Source organism: Schistocerca cancellata, chromosome 10, assembly GCF_023864275.1.
Source record: "Schistocerca cancellata isolate TAMUIC-IGC-003103 chromosome 10, iqSchCanc2.1, whole genome shotgun sequence".
NCBI classification, from domain to species: Eukaryota; Metazoa; Arthropoda; class Insecta; order Orthoptera; family Acrididae; genus Schistocerca; species Schistocerca cancellata.
This window is the reverse complement of record NC_064635.1, coordinates 114,587,202-114,609,930: the sequence shown is the minus strand read 5'-3', so window position 1 is coordinate 114,609,930 and position 22,729 is coordinate 114,587,202. Positions and strand designations below refer to the sequence as shown.

The window sequence follows — 22,729 nt, the reverse complement described above, 5'->3', positions numbered from 1 at the left end:
CTGATTTAAGTTTTCCGTGATTTCCCCAAATTGCTCCAGGCAAATGCTGGGATGGTTCCTGCGAAAGGGCACGGCCGACTTCCTCCCCCGCCCTTCCGTAATCCGATGAGACCGTTGACCTCGCTGTCTCTTCCCCCAAAACAATCCAACCCGAATCAGTCTATTCTGCCGTAATTCTGTAAATTAGTCTCTCTTTCCTATATCTACCAGTTGTACGGAGTCCGCTATTCTTTATGACTTAGGAAATTTATTTTAAGGCAGCATACCCATCAGTAACCTGAGGAACGCAAGCAATGTAAGCCATCCGTCTTAGAATCGTCTAAATATTTTCCTGTGTATTACCTTTTTTTTCATGTTTATGCATCGTAATTTCTGAGGAGGAGATTGGACACCAGTTCATCATTTACCTAAATGACCGTGGGAAACCCTCTAAGGAACCACATCCAAGGAGTGAGAGTCGCCGGCCGTGGTGGCCAAGCGGTTAAAGGCGCTACAGTCTGGATCCGCGCGGCCGCTACGGTCGCAGGTTCGAATCCTGCCTCGGGCATGGATGTGTGTGATGTCCTTAGGTTAGTTAGGTTTAAGTAGTTCTAAGTTCTAGGGGACTGATGACCTTAGAAGTTAAGTCCCATAGTGCTCAGAGCCATTTGAACCATTTGAGTGAGTGTACCAGGCCTAAGGTCGTTTCCACAAAATTAATACTCCTTTCCTTTAGCACAATCTTCACCGTTATTTCCGATGGAGAATTTTATTTGTTGGTCGGCCGCTGAAAGTATTTTTCTGGAAATAGTTCCACGTTTAGGTTGTTGTTGTCCCAGACCGAAGTTCGATCCAGGTCTCCATGCTAGCCTGTTCTCTGAAAGTGGCTTCTTCTCTCCTTAACTACCTCGGTCTCCCTCTACAATTTTTAGCCCCACGCTTCCATCCATTACTATGCTGACAATTGCTTGTTTCCTCAGGGTGTGTCCGGTTAACTGTTCCCTTCATTTAGACGAGTGTTTCCACAAATATCTTTCAATTCGATCCAGTACCTTCTCAAGTGCTATTCCATCTATCCATCTAATGTTCATCATTCTTCTATAGGACCACAGTTCCGCAGCTAGAGTTTATTATTTAGCCAACAAACTTAACGTCAGATGACATATACATGTTACTGGAAGCATTATTTACAACCAGAAACCTGACAGCGCGTTATCTTTGTTCTTTTCATCCCCTGTTCTCTTCCTGCTCATCACAGAATCGTTTAAATCTGTCGATCACTGACCTACGATATGTGCAATGTGAGATGTATATGCGCTTTAAACCACCCGGTTCAAGGTATTTTATCACCTCTTTGAACCAACTGTCTGCTTTTAAACTTGTTAAAAATTTGTTTTGCAAGTAAGTCATCCATCCTAAACATACTCGATTAGTTTCCCATTTTCCCTGATAACAGTTTGCTTAACAGAACGTGTTTCACAGTACTGTACTGGCTATCTCGCAGGGACCCACGTTGTATTTTGGAGACAAAAGACAGTAACAGTGAATGCATTTTGAGTCAGCTAGTTGGTATTTTACGGTAGAGGCTCTTCCGCAAAAAGTGAGGGTGGGTGGAATAGCGGCTGTTTTTCTGCACACGATTGTGACAAAACACCTCTCACTTCTTCATTACTGAATGATTCTTTGACTCCTTTTAGATTTAGTAATGTCGATCATCAGCCAATGCCGTCGACTTCTAACCTCTCGCTACCAGATTACTTTCTATTTTTACTTTTTTCACAAGAAATATGGCTTTGTCCAAAGGCTCCTCAAAAAAATGGGAAATGTAGGTTACAAAACTAAAAATTCCACAATTTACACCGACGTGCCAAACGAAGAAGATGTCACGCAAGAATCTGGAGAGGAAGAAAGCTGAGAGGAAACAATGGGAATGAAGAAAAAAAGATAAAAGATAAAAGATTTCGCTGAAGAAAAAATAAAGGAAAACCATCTCCACATCATCAGAAGATGAAGAATTTTCACTCTTGTTCGTGTGATTCAGTTCGCTGAAAACAGGTCTGGAGAAAAATTGATGCAATTCCACTGGGCTCTGGTCTCAGAGTGCACAGATGGCGGTCGCTACTATATTTGCCATAACTGAGATGAGTCTGACTGCAGACTTGATAATCCTAAATTGTTTGTAAAGTAGAGAAACTGACATCATTTTCGGTATCTGTTGTGTCAAATTCTTATTTTCTACAAAGACGTTATTTTGGAACGTTATGGACTGACACCTGTAATCAGGTCGTGTTTGATGTTGAGTAGGGTTATAACGTGCAGATACACTACGAGGTGCATTCAAGTTCTAAGGACTCCGATTTTTTTTTCTAATTAACTACTCACCCGAAATCGATGAAACTGGCGTTACTTCTCGACGTAATCGCCCTGCAGACGTACACATTTTTGACAACGCTGACGCCATGATTCCATGGCAGCGGCGAAGGCTTCTTTAGGAGTCTGTTTTGACCACTGGAAAATCGCTGAGGCAATAGCAGTACGGCTGGTGAATGTGCGGCCACGGAGAGTGTCTTTCATTGTTGGAAAAAGCCAAAAGTCACTAGGAGCCAGGTCAGGTGAGTAGGGAGCATGAGGAATCACTTCAAAGTTGTTATCACTGTTGCGTAACGTTAGCTCGATGTGCGGGTGCGTTGTCTTGGTGAAACAGCACACGCGCAGCCCTTCCCGGACGTTTTTGTTGCAGTGCAGGAAGGAATTTGTTCTTCAAAACATTTTCGTAGGATGCACCTCGCTGTCCCAGAACATGGACACCATCATTTTTTCAGCACTGGCGGTTACCCGAAATTTTTTTGGTGGCGGTGAATCTGTGTGCTTCCATTGAGCTGACTGGCGCTTTGTTTCTGGATTAAAAAATGGCATCCACGTCTCATCCATTGTCACAACCGACGAAAAGAAAGTCCCATTCCTGCTGTCGTTGCGCGTCAACGATGCTTGGCAACATGCCACACGGGCAGCCGTGTGGTCCTCCGTCAGCATTCGTGGCACCCACCTGGATGACACTTTTCGCATTTTCAGGTCGTCATGCAGGATTGTGTGCACAGAATCCACAGAAATGCCAACTCTGGAGGCAATCTGTTCAACAGTCATTCGGCCATCCCCCAAAACAATTCTCTCCACTTTCTCGATCACGTCGTCAGACCGGCTTGTGCGAGCCCGAGGTTGTTTCGGTTTGTTGTAACACGATGTTCTGCCTCCATTAAACAGTCGCGCCCACGAACGCACTTTCGACACATCCGTAACTCCATCACTACATGTCTCCTTCAACTGTCGATGAATTTCAATTGGTTTCACACCACGAAAAATCAGAAAACGAATGATTGCACGCTGTTCAAGTAAGGAAAACGTCGCCATTTTAAGTATTTAAAACCTCATTCTCACCGCTGGCGGTAAAATTCCATCTTCCGTGCGGTGCTGCCATCGCTGGGATGTATTGACAATGAACGCGGCCTCATTTTAAAACAACGCGCATGTTTCTATCTCTTTCCAGTCCGGAGAAAAAAAATCGGAGGCCTTAGAACTTGAATGCACCTCGTATGTGATCAAAAGTATCCGGACCCCTAGCTGAAAATGACCTAAAAGTTCGTAGCGCCCTCCGTCGGTAATGCTGGAATTCAATCTGGTGTTGACCAACCCGTAGCCTTGATGACAGTTTCCACTCGCAGGCATACGTTCAGATGCTCGAATGTTTCTTAGGGAATGGCGGCCCAATCTTCACAAAGTGCTGCGCTGAGGAGAGGTATCGAAGTCGGTCGGTGAGGCTTGGCACGACGTCGGCGTTCCAAACCATCCCGAAGATGTTCTATAGGATTCAGGATAGGACTCTGTGCAGGTCACTCCATTTCAGGGATGTTATTGTCGTGTAACCACTCCGCCACAGGCCGTTCATTATGAACAGGTGCACGATCGTGTTGATGGATGCAGTCGCCATCCCCTAATTGCTCTTCAACAGTGGAAAACAAGGAGGTGGTTAAAATATCAATTTAGGCCTGTGCTGTGATAGTGCCACGCAAAACAACAAGGGTGCAAACCCCCTCGATGAAGAACACGACCACACCATAACACCACCGCCTCCGAATTTTACTATTAGCACTACACACTCAGGCAGATGTTCACCGGGCATTAACCATACCCACACCCTGCCATCGGATTGTAATATTGTGTACCGTTATCCGTCATTCCACACAACGTTTTTCCACTGTTCAATAGTCCAATGTTCACGCTCCTTACATCGAGCGATACGTCGTTTGGCATTTACTGGCGTGATGAGTGGGTTATGAGCAGCCGCTCGACCATAAAATGCAAGTTTTCTCACCTCCCGCCTCACTGTCATAGTACTTGCAGTGGATCCTGATGCGGTTTGGAATTCCTGTGTGATTGTCTGGATAGATGTCTGCCTATTACACATTACTACCCCCTTCAACTGTCAGTCAACAGACGAGGTCGGCCTGTACGCTTTTGTGTTGTACATGTCCCTTCACTTTTCCACTTTACTGTCACATCGGAAAGAGTTAACTAAGAATGTTTAGGAGTGTGAAATCTCGCATACAGATGTATGACACAAGTGACACCCAATCACCTGACGACGTTCGAAATCCGTGAGTTCTGCGGAGCGCCCCATTCTGCTCTCTCAAGATGTATAATGACTATTGAGGTCGCTGATATGGTACCTGGCAGTAGGTGGCAGCACAGTACACCTAATATGAAAAACATATGTTTTTGGGGGTGTCCGGATACTTTCGATCACATAGTGTATTTTTTGTTATTGATTATATCGATAATTTGTAAAACTGAGTTTTAAAAGAAGTGTTTTTGACTCATTTTAATTCTGAAGACTGTTACATGATAATTAAAAATACGTAACCCAAAAGTGCCTTAGCAATAAATATGAGGGCTGTTCGATAGGTCACGAAGTGGAAACCACAGTGAAAATCAGTTTCACCTTGTAGTTACATCTTTAAGGGGGGGTAGGGCGTCAAACGGGCCAACTTGGAGCAGGAGAGGCACCACAGGACATTTTAATTTCCACTGTCTATACTTTTACAAATAAATTCATAAAACTTTGTCAGCATGACCAGGAAGGATTCAGAATTCACACTCATAGCAGTGGAAGTTCAAAAACGTAAGGAAATGATTTTTGTTACATGTGAAATTTCATCATTTTTTTCACTTACTAATGTCAGTACTTGTTGCTATAGGTACCCTTTTCTTCATAAGTAAGAGAGATTCTTCGATTAATTTTGTACAGCATACAAACCATGCTTAAAGATGTATGAAACTCTAGAATTTTCCAAGTCTATTAAAAACTGTGCTAAAAATTGAGGTAATTAACTACAAAATTTGTGTTTTCTCTAAACGTGAAGTTTAAAATACAACAGCTCATTCGTTTTTTCGTGAATTAAATAAATTCTAGAGTTTTATACACCTGTAAGTAATGTATGCTGTGCAAAATTCATCGAAGGATCTCTCTAACTTATGAAGAAAAGTGTACCTATAGCAACAACTGCAGCCATTAGTAAGTGAAAAAATGATGAAATTTCGCACGTAAAAAAAATTTATTTTGTTATGTTTTCGAACTTCCACTGCAATGAGTGTGAATCCTGAATCCTTCCTGGTGATGCTGACACAGTTTTATGAACTTATTTGTAAAAGTATAGACACTGGAAATTAAAATGTCGTGTGATGCCTCTCCTGCTCCAAGTCGGTCCATTTGACGTCCTACCCCACTTAAATAGTTGCCGCTTCGACTTAGACTTTTGTCGTACCGTTGTAAAAACTTTCCAGTATCGTCATCAAATAAAGCAGCCGCCTGTGCCTTCCGCCAATTCTCTGCAGTGGTCTGCCTTTCATTGTTTGTGCCAAAGTGTTGTCTTCGTAGCCAGCGTTTGATCTGAGGAGAGATGAACAACGGAGGCAGCCACATAAGGACTGTATTGTGGGTGATCAAACACTTCCCATCGAAAATCCTGCAAGAGCGTCTTCATTGCCCCTGCAGAATGCGGCTGAAAATCTTCTTGGAGAAAGAAACGCTTGACATGTGGACTGCATAGATTCAGGGGAAATTTCTCACAAGATCCACATAACTGGCGGGAGACGCTGTTGTTTTAGGCATTTCTACGTGATCACTTTGCGCTCTGAACTGATAAGAGCGACGTAAAGCGATCGACAGGCACACTAAAGACACTGCCCAACACATCTGTACGAAGTTCCATCGGATTTTTCACAGTGGTTTCCAATTCGTGCCTAATAGGACCTTACTTTCCGAATACCCCTCGTATAAAGTTACCGTTGAGTTAAAGCCTTATGTATCTTTTTTTTATGTATGCCACTAATGACCGCAACCTCTGTCACAACCGACCCTGGCATGGGGGTCGGATGTGATAAAAGAATACTTCATCTAGAATTGCTCCTGTGAAATGACTGTTGCGTCAAGGAATAAACGTTCGGTATTGATATGAACACGGATGTACACACAAAGATAATTGTGACATAGAGGTGACACTACGGATGTAAATATAAAAATTATCACAATCGTATCCAGTTTGCCCTTCGAGACTTCAGCGCCGTTTTCCTAGCTATTTATTACACTATTGTCGATACTTCGTTTGACACACCCTCGCAGAAATTGAAGCTGTACCTGAACCAGACAATTGGGAGTTAAGGAAAATGGGAAGGACCAGGCCCACAAATCAACTCGTTATTATTTCATGCAAATAACAATTTATTGAGTTATTACTTTTGAATACATTGTGGGAGTGAACAGTGATCAATGTGTTACAAATATTTTCTATCAAAAACAGTCTTGATCACAATTTATTTATTACAGTGATCGGTTTCGACCACTACTGTGATCATCTTCAGACCAATGAGTAAGAACCTCCTTCTGCTGGAGAATCAGCAGTAGTGATTCTCCAGCAGTAGGAGGTTCTTACTCATTGGTCTGAAGATGACCACAGTAGTGGTCGAAACCGATCACTGTAATAAATAAATTGTGATCAAGACTGTTTTTGATAGTAAACTTAAAATTTAACTTAACATCAAAGAAATAAATACTGAAATTTAAATCTTAAGACCACATTTTAAAAGAAATATAATATGCTTTTAATAATTATGTGGTGTCACCGCCAGACACCACACTTTCTAGGTGGTAGCTTTAAATCGGCCGCGGTCCATTAGTACATGTCGGACCCGCGTGTCGCCACTATCAGTAATTGCAGACCGAGCGCCACCACACGGCAGGTCTAGAGAGACGTACTAGGACTCGTCCCAGTTGTACGACGACGTTGCTAGCGACTACACTGACGAAGCCTTTCTCTCATTTGCCGAGAGATAGTTAGAATAGCCTGGAGCTAAGTCCATGGCTACGACCTAGCAAGGCGCCATTAACCATTTCAAGAGAGAGTCTCACTTGTATCATCAAGAATGCTGTATACAAATGATGGATTAAAGTTAAGTATTCCAGAAGCTACGTACTTTTCTTTATAGCATTCATTACGTATCCTGTTTCAGACCTAGCGCCAGCCGCTTGAGTTAAACGCGTGCATTTTGGCCTTCTCTAGCTATATAGCAAATTATAGTACTAAAAGAGGAAGATATGTAAGAGTTGAGGTGAAATTTGCAATTTAAATCTTGAGGCCAGAGTTTGGAGGAATATAACATGCTTTTTTAATAATAATAATTACAGGAAAAGTTCAGGTGTAAATTGCAGTTTAAATCTTAAGGCCACAGTTTGGACCAATATGATTACAAGGTTACTCTTTTCAGACTACTGTAGTCAGACGAAGCCACACTTAATACTCATCTTGAGTCAGGTGTCGGCGCTGCATGGATGCAAGAGGTGGCTTGAGATGGTAATTTTTTAAACAAATAGTCGGATGGCGTATCCGGCAGATCGGTCCATGGTGAAGCAGATGAACCAGCCTGCGAGCAACTTGAAGCGGCGCTCCGTGGATCCCGATGAATTGCGGTGTCACTAACGAACGATCGGAAGACCCCGAAGTTGCCCCTTTCCACAGCCGGAGGCCCGCACTAGCTGGCGGACGGGAGGAAGCCACACCCCACCAACCGACCTAAACGCCCCACACACCACTCTTACAACAACCAATTACCTGTGTCGGACGAAGGCGGTTCGCAGACCAACTTGGCTCAAACAGCCCACCTCAGCTCACAAACAAGTCGGCTCTAACGTGCAACTCCGGTGTCTCACATGGGGAGGCCGCGACGTTTGGAACGCGGATTTACTGCAGACTTCGTACACTCGTAGTACTCCACTAGGACAACAAAATGTGCAAGCAGCAGAGCGTACTTCTCAAGTGTTACTGAGAAAATCGCAAGATAATTAAGGTCGTCAAAGATCGTCAAATAGATACACCTGTGTATGGCCATTTTTACCAGGAAACGCCGGCAGCGGCAGCAGAGTGGGTAGAGTTCAAGTCTCGTAATCGCTGGGTCGCTGGATCGAGTCCCAACCGTCAGTTTTTTTTAATTTCTAACACAGTCATTTTCTTTACTATTTATATTACAATTGATGTAATGAGAAAATTACGTGTAATCGGATGAACATTTATTAAATTTACAATGTTATTTGGCAGTCTACAAATTTTTATTATCACAAATTATATAATATTCATAACTACCGACTAGTTAACGACTAAGTGCGTAAAGTGATACTGAAAATGCATACTTGTCTGTGTCTTCAAAATTGTTCGTATTTAATCGAAAGAGAACGAGAAATTGCTTCTCGTAAAAACGCTGTTAAAATACACCCTATACCGCATGACCAATGATCAGCGCCGATATTTAAGGAAATGCTGCGTTATGCATGGTTTGCTTCCAAATTATCGGCTGAAAGAGAGGTTTTTGAAAATGTTAACGAGGTTTGTTTTTCTACGGAAAACCTTCAAAACACCTTGCGCCTGCAGAAACATAGCATTTATCCAATGCAGCTGGTGCCGTTTAACTTTGTTTTTCATGTTTTTGCGAAAAATACCACCCCGCAACTTGTAATCGTAATGTCGAAAGCGACGATTAATTGTACGTCTTTCGAAAGTCGTCTGTGCCGGTCAAAACGTGGAGGTAACAAGTCGTTTCGGGCTCCTTCCAGATATAAGGGATTTCACAAATCACGGACAAGCATACATTTTCAGTATCACTTTATGCGTTTGGCCATTTATTAGTCGGTAGTTATGAATATTATATTATTTGTGATAATAAAAATTTGTAGACTGCCAAATAACATTGTAAATTTAATAAAAGCTCATCCGATTACACGTATTTTTCTGATTACAACAACTGTAATATAAATAGCAAAGAAAATTGTGCTGGAAATGAAAAAAACTGACGGTAGGGACTCGATCCAGCGACCCAGCGATTACGAGACTTGCACTCTACCCACTCTGCTGCCGCAGCCGGCGTTTCCTGGTAAAAATGGCCACGCACAGGTGTATATATTTGATGATATTTGAAGACCGAAATTATCTTGCGATTTTCTCAATATCGCTTGAGAACTACGGGCTACTGCTTACACATTTTGTTGTCCTCATGGAGTACTACGAGTGTACGAAGTTTGCAGTAAATCCGCGTTCCAAACGTCGCGGCCTCCCCTTGTCAGACCAACTCTCTCTCCCATCCAGAGACATTCCGCCACCATTCCTCCTAGACCGACTTCGACCAAAGATGATTACTGAACACATAGTAAACTGGAGCCCGTGGCGAAGTAAAGTATGGCGCCACGGCTCAGTACCAACAGGGAAGCACAAATGCTGTGTTGACTTGCGTCTCTGTTGACAGGTGAAGAGCGACGACTCCAGCAAAGACAAGCGCACCATCGAGGGCCAGCTGTCGTACGGCGGCGGCGGCAACGCCCTGGGCGGCTTCGGCCTCAACCCGCAGCTGCAGGGCTACTACCAGCAGTACGCCCGCGGGCTCTTCCAGCAGGAGCCCAAGAAGTTCCAGCACTACTACTACAAGGGTGAGCCTGTCCGCGCACGCCGTTGCGTCTCTGTGTAGGCACGTGGTACTTGTACAAATCTCTGTCGTACATTGGTCGAGCGATACTGGCAAGGGGAACGCCCCGTCGCATCACCACAAGATTTACAAGGGGAGGACACGACGTTTGGAACGCGGATTTACTTCACACTTCGTATACTCCTGGTACTCCATTAGGACAACAAAATGTGTAAGCAGCAGCACGTACTTCTCAAGCGTTACTGAGAAAATCGCAAGATACTTTCGGTCGTCAAATATACCGGGTGATCAAAAAGTCAGTATAAATTTGAAAACTTAATAAACCACGGAATAATGTAGATAGAGAGGTAAAAATTAACACACATGCTTGGAATGACATGGGGTTTTATTAGCACAAAAAAGTATTGCTAGACGCTTGCACGCGTCGTTTGGTGATGATCGTGTGCTCAGCGGCCACTTTCGTCATGCTTGGGCTCCCAGGTCCCCAGGCCTCAGTCCGTGCGATTATTGGTTTTGGGGTTACCTGAAGTCGCAAGTGTATCGTGATCGACCGACATCTCTAGGGATGATGAAAGACAACATCCGACGCCAATGGCTCACCATAAATCCGGACAAAAAAAAATGTTCAAATGTGTGTGAAATCTTATGGGCCTTAACTGCTAAGGTCATCAGTCCCTAAACTTACACACTACTTAACCTAAATTATCCTGACATGCTTTAAAGTGCTGTTCACGACATTATTCCTCGACTACAGCTATTGTTGAGGAATGATGGTGGACATATTGAGCATTTCCTGTAAAGAACATCATCTTTGCTTTGTCTTACTTTGTTATGCTAATTATTGCTATTCTGATCAGATGAAGCGCCATTTGTCGGACATTTTTTGAACGTTTGTATTTTTTTGGTTCTAATAAACCCCATGTCATTCCAAGCTTACTTGTCAATTTGTACCTCTCTATCTACATTATTCCGTGATTTATTCAGTTTTCAAATTTATACTGACTTTTTCATCACCCGGTATACCTGTGTGTGGCCGCTTTTACCATAAAGCGGCGGCAGCCGAGTGGGTAGCGTTCAAGCCCCGTAATCGCTGGATCGAGTCCCGTTCGTCAGTTTGATTTTTTATTTTTAACACAGTCATTTTCTTTACTATTTATATTACAACTGATATAATAAAGTGAAGAAGAATTAAATGATCTGCTGAACGGAATGAACAGTCTAATTAGTACACAGTATGGTTTGAGAGTAAATCGGAGAAAGACGAAGGTAATGAGAAGCAGTAGAAATGAGAACAGCGAGAAACTTAACATCAGGATTGATGGTCACGAAGTCAATGAAGTTAAGGAATTCTGCTACCTAGGCAGTAAAATAACCAATGACGGACGGAGCAAGGAGGACACCAAAAGCAGAATCGCTATGGCAAAAAAGGCATTTCTGGCCAAGAGAAGTCTACTAATATCAAATACCGGCCTTAATTTGAGGAAGAAATTTCTGAGGATGTACGTCTGGATTACAGCATTGTATGGCAGTGAAACATGGACTGTGGGAAAACCGGAACAGAAGAGAATCGAAGCATTTGAGATGTGGTGCTATAGACGAATGTTGAAAATTAGGTGGACTGATAAGGTAAGGAATGAGGAGGTTCTACGCAGAATCGGAGAGGGAAGGAATATGTGGAAAACACTGATAAGGAGAAGGGACAGGATGATAGGACATCCGCTAAGACATGAGGGAGGGACTTCCATGGTACTAGAGGGGGCTGTTGTTATATCCTAGCCAGTAATGCCAACCGAGCCCGCTGCCAAAAGGTTGGCAGCATCAAAGTCCGGACGCCGTCCGCATAAGCAGCGCCAGCGATACAGGAAATCGCCGCAAGTCTGCGCGCGCCACCGCTGGCTTCTGGCTTCTTAAGCGCTGGAGTCGCGAGCGCTAGGACAGTTCTGTATTCGCCGCTCAGTTGTATACTCGCCACCGATTTGTGTACTTGCTAGTCAGTTGTGTGTTCATCGCAGCAGAGTTGTTGTTTGTCGTCAGCCGACGCTGACCTAGCCGCTCCGACTCGAACTAGACAGATTTCTGTAGACACGGAGTTCACTACTGTGTTTCTGTATCTTCGTTAATAAAGATAAGTACCGACTTTTATTTAATCAGAGTGTTTGGGTTTTCATCTTTCTGTTCACTGTTCCAGCGGACCGGTCGGCCCGCTATTAAAAGTGTGGCGGTGACTTCGTAAGCCGTTTCTACAGCGAAGTGTTTGTCGCTAAGAACGCCGCCACAAAAGCTGTAGAGGGCAAAAACTGTAGAGGAAGACAGAGATTGAAATACGTCAAGCAAATAATTGAGGACGTAGGTTGCAAGTGCTACTCTGAGATGAAGAGGTTAGCACAGGAAAGGAATTCGTGGCGGGCCGCATCAAACCAGTCAATAGACTGATGAACAAAAAAAAAAAAAAATAAATAAATAAATATTTGCAAAATACGTGTAATCGGATGATATTTTATTAAATTTACAATGTTATTTCGCAGTCTACAAATTTTTATTGTCACAAATAATATAATATTCGTAACTATCGACTAGTAAACGACCGAACGCATAAAGTGATACTGAAAATGTATGCTCATCCGTAATTTGAGAAATCCCTTACACCTGGAAGGAGCCCGAAACTACTTGTTACCTCCAAGTTTTGACCGGCACAGACGGCTTTCGGAACATGTACAATTAATCGTCGCTTTCGACACTTCGGGTACAATGGCAGGGTGGTATTTTTCGTAAAAGCATTGAAAACATAAAGTTAAACGGCATCAGCTGCATTGAATAAATGTTGTTTCCGAATACGCAAGGTCTTTTGAGGTTTTTCGTGGAAAAACAAACCTCGTTAACATTTTCAAAAACCTCTCCTTCAGCCGATAATTTGGAAGCAAACCATGCATAACGCAGCATTTCCTCAAATATCGGCGCTGATAATTGATCATGCAGTATCGAGTGTATTTTAATAGCGTCTTCACAAGAAGCAATTTCTCGTTCTTTTTCGATTAAATACGAACAATTTTGAAGACACGGACAAGCATACATTTTCAGTACCTCTTTATGCGTTTGGTCGTTTACTAGTCGATAGTTAGGAATATTATTTTATTTGTGATAATAAAAATTTGTAGACTGCCAAATAACATTGTAAATTTAGTAAAATTTCATCCGATTACATGTATTTTTCCCATTATATCAATTGTAATGTAAATAGTAAAGAAAATGACCGAGTAAGAAATAAAAAAAATTGACGAACGGGACTCGATCCAGCGATTACGGAGCTTGAACGCTACCCACTCGACTGCTGCCGCTTCATGGCACAAACGGCCACTCACAGGCATATATTTAACGACCGAAATTATCTTGCAATTGAGCCAGGGGTACTCGTTAATAACCCTGCACAGATGATATGTTGTCAGAATGTGTGGAGGAACGAATGAAGAGTGTACATGAAATATTAATACTATATTGTTAGTAATCAATTATGTATGAATGTGTATATAATGTTGTGCAACAGATAATCGAACACGTACAGCCGGCCGGTGTAACCGACGCTTCAAGAATGATTCAAATGGCTCTGAGCAATATGGGACTCAACATCTCAGGTCATCAGTCACCTAGAACTTAGAACTACTTAAACCTAACTAACCTAAGGACATCACACACATCCATGCCTGTGGCAGGATTCGAACCTGCGACCGTAGCGGTCGCGCGGTTCCGGACTGAAGCGCCTAGAACCGCTCGGCCACACAGACCGGCCTAGACGCTTCAGTCCGCAACCGCGCTGCTGCTATGGTCGCAGGTTCGAATCCTGCCTCGGGCATGGGTGTGTGTGATGTCCTTAGGTATTAGGTTTAAGTAGTTCTAAGTCTTGGGGACTGATGACCTCAGATGTTAAGTCCCATAGTGCTCAGAGCCATTTGAACCATCTGATCATATACACCATCTGAATGATATTTTGTGAAAGAGTCGCTATTGATGTGAAGGGAGGAAATACAGAACACGGTGTTCTTGCAAGGGAAACTTCCCATCGCACCCCTCTCCCCTCCCCCTCAGATTTAGAGGTAAGAGCACCCAGTGTACAGTCCGTCAAAAACTGAACACAGATCAAGCATTACAACATGAACAAGATGTACTGGCCTGTGAAAACAAAACAAAATAGACACAGTGAATGGTGCAAGAAGTGAAATATTGAGCAGGTGGGAGCGAAAATGATGTCGTGGTTACGGTGTTGGACTCCTATATAAGCGACCTCCGTTCAGACCCCCGAAGTGCCTTTTTTTTCGCTGTTCGCTTTATTGAAATTTTTGTCTATGTCGTGGTGTAACGTTCGTTTGCAACAGCGAAGTGTAAGGGAGAGACCTTGAGAGTTCGCGCTACTGCTTACACATTTTGTTCTCCTAGTGGAGTACTACGAGTGTATGAAGTTTGAAGTAAATCCGCGTTCCAAACGCCGTGGCCTCCCCTTGTTAGTGGTAAGATGGCGCAGTGGATAGTTCATCAAAAACTGAACACAGACCAAGCATGGAAACAGGAAGAAGGTATACTGAACTATGAAAAATAACAGAAACAGTGAATGGTTGAACAAAGAGAATGACAAAAAGGAACAGCGCGCGCTAGTAATGGCGTCGTGGGTAAATGCTCCTGCCTTTTGGGCTGCCCATAGCCGATCCGTGTTCAAAACGCCATACTGCAATTTTTTTTTCACGACATTGTGAACTGTCCGCATGGTCACTGAAATGTTTGTTCTCTTTCTTGTAGTCTTGGCAGTTCTCATACTACACATTTGTTATAGAATACGAGTCATGCGGTAAGAATACGTTACCGTCACAAGTAAATGTGATAAATAGCGAGAGCACGCGAGATATCACATAAACGCCTCACAGAAATGAAAACAACAAATAAGCTGGTGTGAACTATGTTACAACAAAGAAATGCAAGAGTCAAAATTTCCAAAACGAATCGCAACTTCAAACACGTTGAAAACATATGTTTTGATAGAGCACAGAGAAATTGTGTGATTGTAAAAGCGTTGCGTTCATTTGTTGCAGTTTATGTAACAAAGTATTATGTTTCGTCATTTCGTTGGGAGTGATCACATTCACACTCACAGTAACATCTATATAGGGCAAGGAGGCATATCTCACTTACTTACCAGTCGTACAAGTTAGGTGCATCGATAAGAGATTGATATCGTGTGACACACGTACTGTCACTAATGCCATGTATGACACAACAGACGTGTTTTCCAGTGCAGGATACGGTTGACTTGACGCCTAGTCATCAAACATTTGGATTCCCATTCGAAAGTCATCAGACGTTAATATTAAAAAAATGGCTCTGAGCACTTAACATCTGAGATCAGCCACAGCGGCCGGCGTTAGTATTCGAAAGAGTTGGTGGAGCTTCGTTAAACTCGTTATGCTGGAACGGACGTAATTACGAAGAAGGTTGGTGTATGATTTAGGGACCCAATACGCATAAAAAGCGTTCAACTACTTCTTTCCGGAATGAGATTTTCACTCTGCAGCGGAGTGTGCGCTGATATGAAACTTCCTGGCAGATTAAAACTGTGTGCCCGACCGAGACTCGAACTCGGGACCTGCGTGAGTCGTGCTTCGGTAGCTCAGTTGGTAGAGCACTTGCCCGCGAAAGGCAAAGGTCCCGAGTTCGAGTCTCGGTCGGGCACAGTTTTAATCTGCCAGGAAGTTTCTTACTTCTTTCCGATAGTATCTTCTCTGCAACATGCTCAAAGGCGATGGATGCTGTTTCTCTGTGAGTGATTAATATCGATATATTACGTAGTGAACTGCGTATTACACGATTGTATGGTCTGACCAGATCGTCCAGGAATAGCAAACAGCCATGATTTTCTGTTTCCGTGGCGAATTACACATTCCTGCCAATTGAATTCAGATGGTCTAAGAAATCTTGTGCGAGAGGCCGCACTATGAAAGTATCGTAAAAATTTCTCCAAAAGCTTTTTAAATGTTACTGACTTCAGTGCACCTTCTGCTTCGCAAACAAGTTGTGCACTGATGGAGAAACAGCGAATTCAGTTCGTTGTCCAGTTAAAATCGTGCCTAGATGTACACGACTGGGCGCAGTACTGAAAATTCAGTGAATATTCAATAATCTGGGAAAACTTAAGGACACCACAAGCCACCGTACAGCGAATGGCAGTGGGTGCTTTGTAAAATACTTAACAAATCACAATTTCGATTTAGGAAGTGTTCCTCAATTGATAGTACAAATTCACTCACTACATTTAACAAGGATTAACTAATAAAAAACAATCGGTCGGCATTTTCTGTCAACTTTCGAAAATATATGTCTGTAAATCACATAACTGTGTTACGAAAAATGTGTTTTAATGCATTTTACGGTACAGATAAGAGATAGATTAACTTATTCACAACAGAAAGATCCCAGAAAGTTGCTCTTACCACTAAACAGTTGTGGACTGCCGATGTTTTTCTGAATGGAGAGGAATCATTATTAATGGCGTTCCCCAATTTTGATTATGGACTCCACTGTTGTTTGTCAAATACGTTCACCATTTTCCATTTAATCGAAAGGAGTTAAGTATTTCTGAAGATGACAGTCAGTACCAGCAGCTTTACAGCATCGTAGGAACCTTTAAATAATGTATTTAGAAGGTTTCTTGCTTTCTATACACGAGTATGGTCTCTCTTAATATTAAGAAAACGAAATTTTTTTTCTGCCTTAAAGGTGCAATAATAGCAATGACAAATTTAATACATGAGAAGGAGTTAGATTCTCAGAACTTTTGGTTGCACATAACGATAAAAATCAAATATGAAAAAAATACGTTTCAGAGTTTCTGAAACAACTGTTATTCATTGCATATTATTGCAAAACTTGGAGAAACACAAATCAGTAAATTAGTTTACTTTCTTGTTTTCATTCAGCAATACATACATACGATTGCAACTTTAACAGTGGCAACTATTTATTTACAGCTCATACAAAATAGATACGGGTTTCAAAATTTTACTAACCTTCAAAGTAGTCACCATCATTATCTATAACACGTTGGCAGCGATGTGAAAGTCGTAGGATACTCTTAGCAGTGCCACTTCTGTTAACAGTTCGAGTGGCATGGTCTATTGCCCGACGAATTTGTAGCAGTTCTGAAGCGAATTCCGTGAAGTGTTTCCTTCAGTTTAGAAATCGAGTTGAACTCACGATGGCTTAAGTCAGGGGAATGCAGTAGGTGCTATGACAACTAGCAGCCCCATCAGTCAATCAAATCAGTAACGGCTTGCACTGTACGTTCTTGAGCATTGTCCTGCAAAATCATGGTCAGATCCTGCAGAAAGTGTCATCACTTCTCTCCCTAAGCTGGTAGTAGATTGTGTTCCAAAAATGAACAGCACAGAGACAGAAGTTACTGATTTGTTTGACTGATGGGGCTGCTGAGTGCTATACCGCCTACTGCACTCCCCTGACTTAAGCCCTCGTGAGTTCAACTCGATATCTAAACCGAAGGAAGCACTTTACGGAATTCGCTTCAGAATTGCTACAAATTTGTTGGGCAATAGACCGCGCTGCTCGAACTGTCAACACAACTGGCACTGCTAAGAGTATTCTACGACTTCCACATCGCTGGCAACGGGTTATACACAATGCTGGTGACTACTCTGAAGGTCAGTAAAACGTTGAAACACGTATCTATTTGTACGAGGTGTACATAAATAGTTGCCACTATTAAACTTCCAACCCTCGTACATACATATATACATATCCAGTGGTCACAGGCCCTGCAGACCATGAGCTGCTTACACAGACTGCCTCCATCCCGGTCTGTTTTGTGCTCGGTTCTTCCACGTGTCTTCAGTCTCCAGGGCTGCCAGGTCGCCCATCCTGCGCCCTTTGGGGCATATGCCTTCTTCACTTGTCTTTTTACTGGTATACATAGCTCGTCCACTGGAGTCTTTTGCTCTTCAGCTCCTGTAGTATCGTTCGTTGTTGCATCAAGAGGTACATTTCCTCACTCTTCCTCCATCTCTATTCTCCTTTACCTAAGGTCAGTCCCTCTATCTTCCTCATTCCTCTTGTTTCAAACATAAATAGCTTTCATGTTGTCGCTTAGTCACGCTCTAGGTTTCTGAACCGTACGTGGCTGGTGGTCATATCACTGTTCTATATATTCTCATCTTAGTATTTGCTAATATTGATTTTGAGCTGAGTGTCTCTCTGAGTCAATACATGCGTTTCATCCACACTGCTATTCTTTCCTCGATGTCTAGTTCTATGCTGTTTTTGCTGGTAAACCAAGGTTCCAAGTGTTTGAACTGGTTCAAAATGGTTCAAATGGCTCTGAGCACTATGAGACTTAACATCTGAGGTCATCAGTCCCGTAGAACTTAGAACTACTTAAACCTAACTAACCTAAGGACATCACACACATCCATGCCCGAGGCAGGATTCGAACCTGCGACCGTAGCAGTCGCGCGGTTGCTGACTGAGCGCCTAGAACTTCGAGACCACCGCGGCCGGCTGAACTGGTCAACTCTCTTAAACATGTCGCCATCTATCTCAACAAGTTCTTGCTGCTCTTGTCTTTCTCCTGATTTAATTAGCTTTGTTTTGTCTTGATTCACTTCTACCCCAGCCTTCTGTGCGTAGTTACCCATTTTCTGGTGCCTTTCTTTCAGCTCATGGATTGATTCGCTTAGCAGTACTGAAATTACCATATTCCATTTTGCTTCTCTTCTTGTGTGTCGGACATATTGTGAGCAGTTTCCATTCTTCTATCAATGTCTCACTCTTCCATATCAACTGGATCAGTTCATATGTATCTAACAAGAGAAGGCCACGACTTTGGGACCACCGATTAACTTCATACTTTGTACACCTTTAGTGGGCCATTAAAATAGCGTAATGTACAAGTAATAGGGTGCACTACTTTGACAATTCGGAGAAAATCGCAAGAGAAATTTTATGCGTCTGTTATATAACGCATGTATCTGTGCGTAGGCACTGCGTGTTTGAGTTTATGGTGTCCAGCTTGTTAGCTTTCGTGCTACGCAAAACGAGCGTATATGACGTAACAATTCGACCCTTGCTCACACTCAAATTTTAATCTGTATTTTTTTGTCACCACTGGTCACATTATTTAAAAAATGGTTCACATGGCTCTAAGCAGTATGGGACTTAACATGTGAGGTCATCAGTCCCCTAGACTTAGAACTACGTACACGTAACTAACCTAAGGACATCACAGATGTCCATGATGCCCGAGGCAGGATTCGAACCTGCGACCGTAGCAGCCGCATGGTTCCGGACTGAAGCGCCTCGATCCGCTCGGCCACAACGGCCGGCCGCCTGTTGTGGCTCTCTGTCTCAACTTGTTCTAATAAACTGGTTAGATATATTTTCTCTGTTCTTTCTTCTGACTTTGAGAAAATGTTCTCTTTTCTGCTCACTCTGCCTGTTACACAGCCACTTCTCCCCGATTTTCCTTTTTTTTCTATAGTCTTCTGGCACGTCTCGTTAACCACTTTCTCTTCTTCATTCTCTTCCTTCTTCCCAACGTACCATTCATTTCATTTTGTACTGTGGGCATTATTTTTTTCCCCTTTTCCTCCCTTCCCGGTTTTCATTCAGTAATAACATATGCAATTATTCAAGGGCAATTCAACTTATCTTTACGAAACAAAGCCTTCATTGTTCAAAAGCATGAGATAGCAGTAATATAGGACACTCAAACTTGAAAACAATCCTCTCCATCTTTCTACAATTCTTTCCTTGTCATGTTTCAACTTTTCGATTCGGTTGACTCCTTTCAACAGGTGCTGTAATTCTTCGTCGCTTTCACTGTGAATAGGAATGTCATCAGCGAATCTTATCACCGGTATGCTTCTACGCTGAATTTTAATCCCATTCCTCAAATTCCTGTTATTTCCGTCCTTACTTCTTCAATGTGCAGGTAGTACACGGTTTAAGAAATATTGCATCCCTGTCCTGTTCCATTTTTATCTGAGCTCTTCCTTCTTGGTCTTCCGTTCTTATTATGTAACTAATTATCCAGTACTAGCGACGTTCCAGAGACCTGGTACCAGAACTGTCCTTTTGCAGGAGAGAGCAGCCAACCCGACCAGGAGCAGCTGCTGAGGCAGTACTATCAACAGCTGCAGGCGCAAGGCACCGCCAAGGCATCATCTACGTCCACAGCAGGTGAGGCACTGATTAAGAACAGTACGTCGACGCATCTCCCGATTAATAAGTTAAAGCGGCACGGGCATTCGGGGCGAGGACGAGAAGTCATCACTATGTTGATCTTTCCACCGATGGGACCCGAGAATTAAGTCTTCCCAAGATTAAATGGTTCAAATGGCTCAAATGACATGAGGTCATCAGTCCTCTAGACTTAGAACTACTTAAACATGACTAACCTAAGGACAGCACACACATCCATGTCTGAGGCTGCGACCGTAGCAGCAGCGCGGTTCCAAACTGAACCGCCCAGAACCGATCGACCACAACGGCCGGCTTCCCAAGATATGCTGGAGAACATTTATGTCAGGTACACAACTGTACTGTGCTGGTGTCTTGACAAATGCATGTAGCGTATAATGTGGTGTTTATGAAGGAAGACAGTGATGCCCAAAGACAATAAGTGTTCCCTTGCTCTTAAATCTTTCTCTTAAACAACATTAAAGGAGCCCTGCAGCTTAATGTCTCCATACAATGGGGGTCACCTGTCATTCCCCTATGAAACGATGTCTGGGACATTGATACAAAGTTTGGTGAACACAAGCCTTGGGACTAACGAACGATCATTATCATTCATCTTTCCGGCATTCACTTACCCAAATATAGCAAGGATCTCAGGTTCTCTCCAATACCTTGTAAGGCATTGCCTTAGCCTTTCTTTCCACCTTCTCCCACCAATATCATATATCCCAACTACCAGTTCAATACCTTGAAACTCATCATTTTTCTAGACGATCTGAATTATCTATCTGCAGTATCCAGATGTTCCCACAGCCTTCCAGGAAGGACATTTGGAATGCTGCATTTAATAACTTCATTCACTACCAGTTTCAATCAACATTATCATATTCAGCTTTTTTGAACAGTTTGATGCATCTCACTGTCCTTCTTGTGCTAACCTCTAACGTTTTCAATTATTTGTTTGATATATATATAAGTGACCTATACTCCCGTATTCCCCTAAACTTTTTTGCTTCCTACTTTCGTCGATCTGTTGAAGTGTTTTGTCTGCTACCCATGGTATCTTCTCAGATATCTTCCTTGTATCTATGTCCAACTTGTGTGATCGCCTATTTTAGAGATGTCCACTCTTCGTCTGTTGAACAGTTCAGTGTGACATTCATTACTGCAGTCTCTATGGCCTCTAAGAATTTCAAATGCCTTTCATCGTTACTCAGTACGTCAGCATGCCACTCCTTTCCAGACTGATTCTCTCGGACGATTCAACTTCAGCCTGATCTTCTTCAGGTACGCAACTGAAATTCATGTCTGCGTGTCTGTAAATGCCGGTTACAGTCCAGCAGTAAGCTTCGATATACTTAACGCTAACTTACTCGTAGAGTACACATCCACACAGTATTACTTCAGCCCTCATGTACTTGTACTCCTGTGCATTTGTAGCAGATTTTGAGAACACTGTAGGCACATGACAGTTGTTGCAATACTATGTGAATGTGTGTAGTACTGTAAGCGCATTAGTGTTGACTACACATGAACTTACTCATGGATTGTAACTAGCGTCTGAAAGTGATGCACTACGGACCAGAGATATGAACTTCGTCTTCTTTACCTGACGGGGTCAAGCAGAATGAAACTGGCAGTGAATTAATTGGCTTTAATCAGCAGCTGAATGTATGGGTCACAGTGTCATTCGCGCATTGTACCACAGCTGTTGAGAGACGCTTACCAGAAACGTTCCCATCGTGTCATTGAGCAGATAAATGTACATCGCAGTCGTTCCATCATTAATTAATTGATAGACTTTTTTAATGTTTGTTTTCGTACTACATTAAATTTTCTATAACCAAAGGCCAAATACTAGCAACTGTGCCTGCAGCCAGCCCATCCAGACACAATGGATTGTAAACGTCGTGTAAGTAACTAGAAAAGCAAGAATTTTAATCCATACTTCCCACATGGTCATGGCTACAGAGATGTATATGCAGGTCTTCACTTTTAATGTCCTTCACTTGTATCCACATTTGTCCATGCTGTAGCCCAGATGTGTCGTCGCCAATCTCAATGCCCACTTTTGATCCATCCCACGAGGGAGGAGGAGGGGGAGGGGGGACAGGCATTGTGTCTGTGGCACCAACCTCCGGACAGGTCTCTAGATGGTTGGGGCGCAACACAGCTCTTGCAAGTGTGTGGGTGGCAGGTGTCCTCTCTATCCCACACATTGTCTGCGGCCGGGGCTGAGCACGTCGTTTGGCTCATTCATTAAAAGTGTAAGCGTATCTTCAGGGAAGCTCAATGTAAATAACTGAGGTTTTGATTAATGAAGAGATACATTCAAAGTTGTCTGATGCTGTACATGCTGTGATAATAAATACCACAGTAGTGAATGACCATGTCTAAAACAGGCAACAATAAACATTAGACAGAAAGAAATTCAAAACGTCAAATACAATGGACAGAAGGTATACGTAGAAACTATACGTTGAGCATCTTGTGAGAGAGATAT

General features: G+C 42.8%; 1 protein-coding gene across 1 annotated transcript in view; it reads left to right on the top strand.

Annotated features, from left to right (window-relative positions):
* The window catches only part of LOC126106805 (ras-interacting protein RIP3-like), a 64,874-nt gene that overhangs the window by 29,313 nt on the left and 12,832 nt on the right, over window positions 1–22,729 (top strand). Inside the window, exons 3-4 of the mRNA XM_049913196.1 lie at window positions 9,823–10,003; window positions 20,128–20,226. Of these exons, the coding sequence (XP_049769153.1) occupies window positions 9,823–10,003; window positions 20,128–20,226 (280 nt within the window). The remainder of the gene's footprint in view (window positions 1–9,822; window positions 10,004–20,127; window positions 20,227–22,729) is intronic.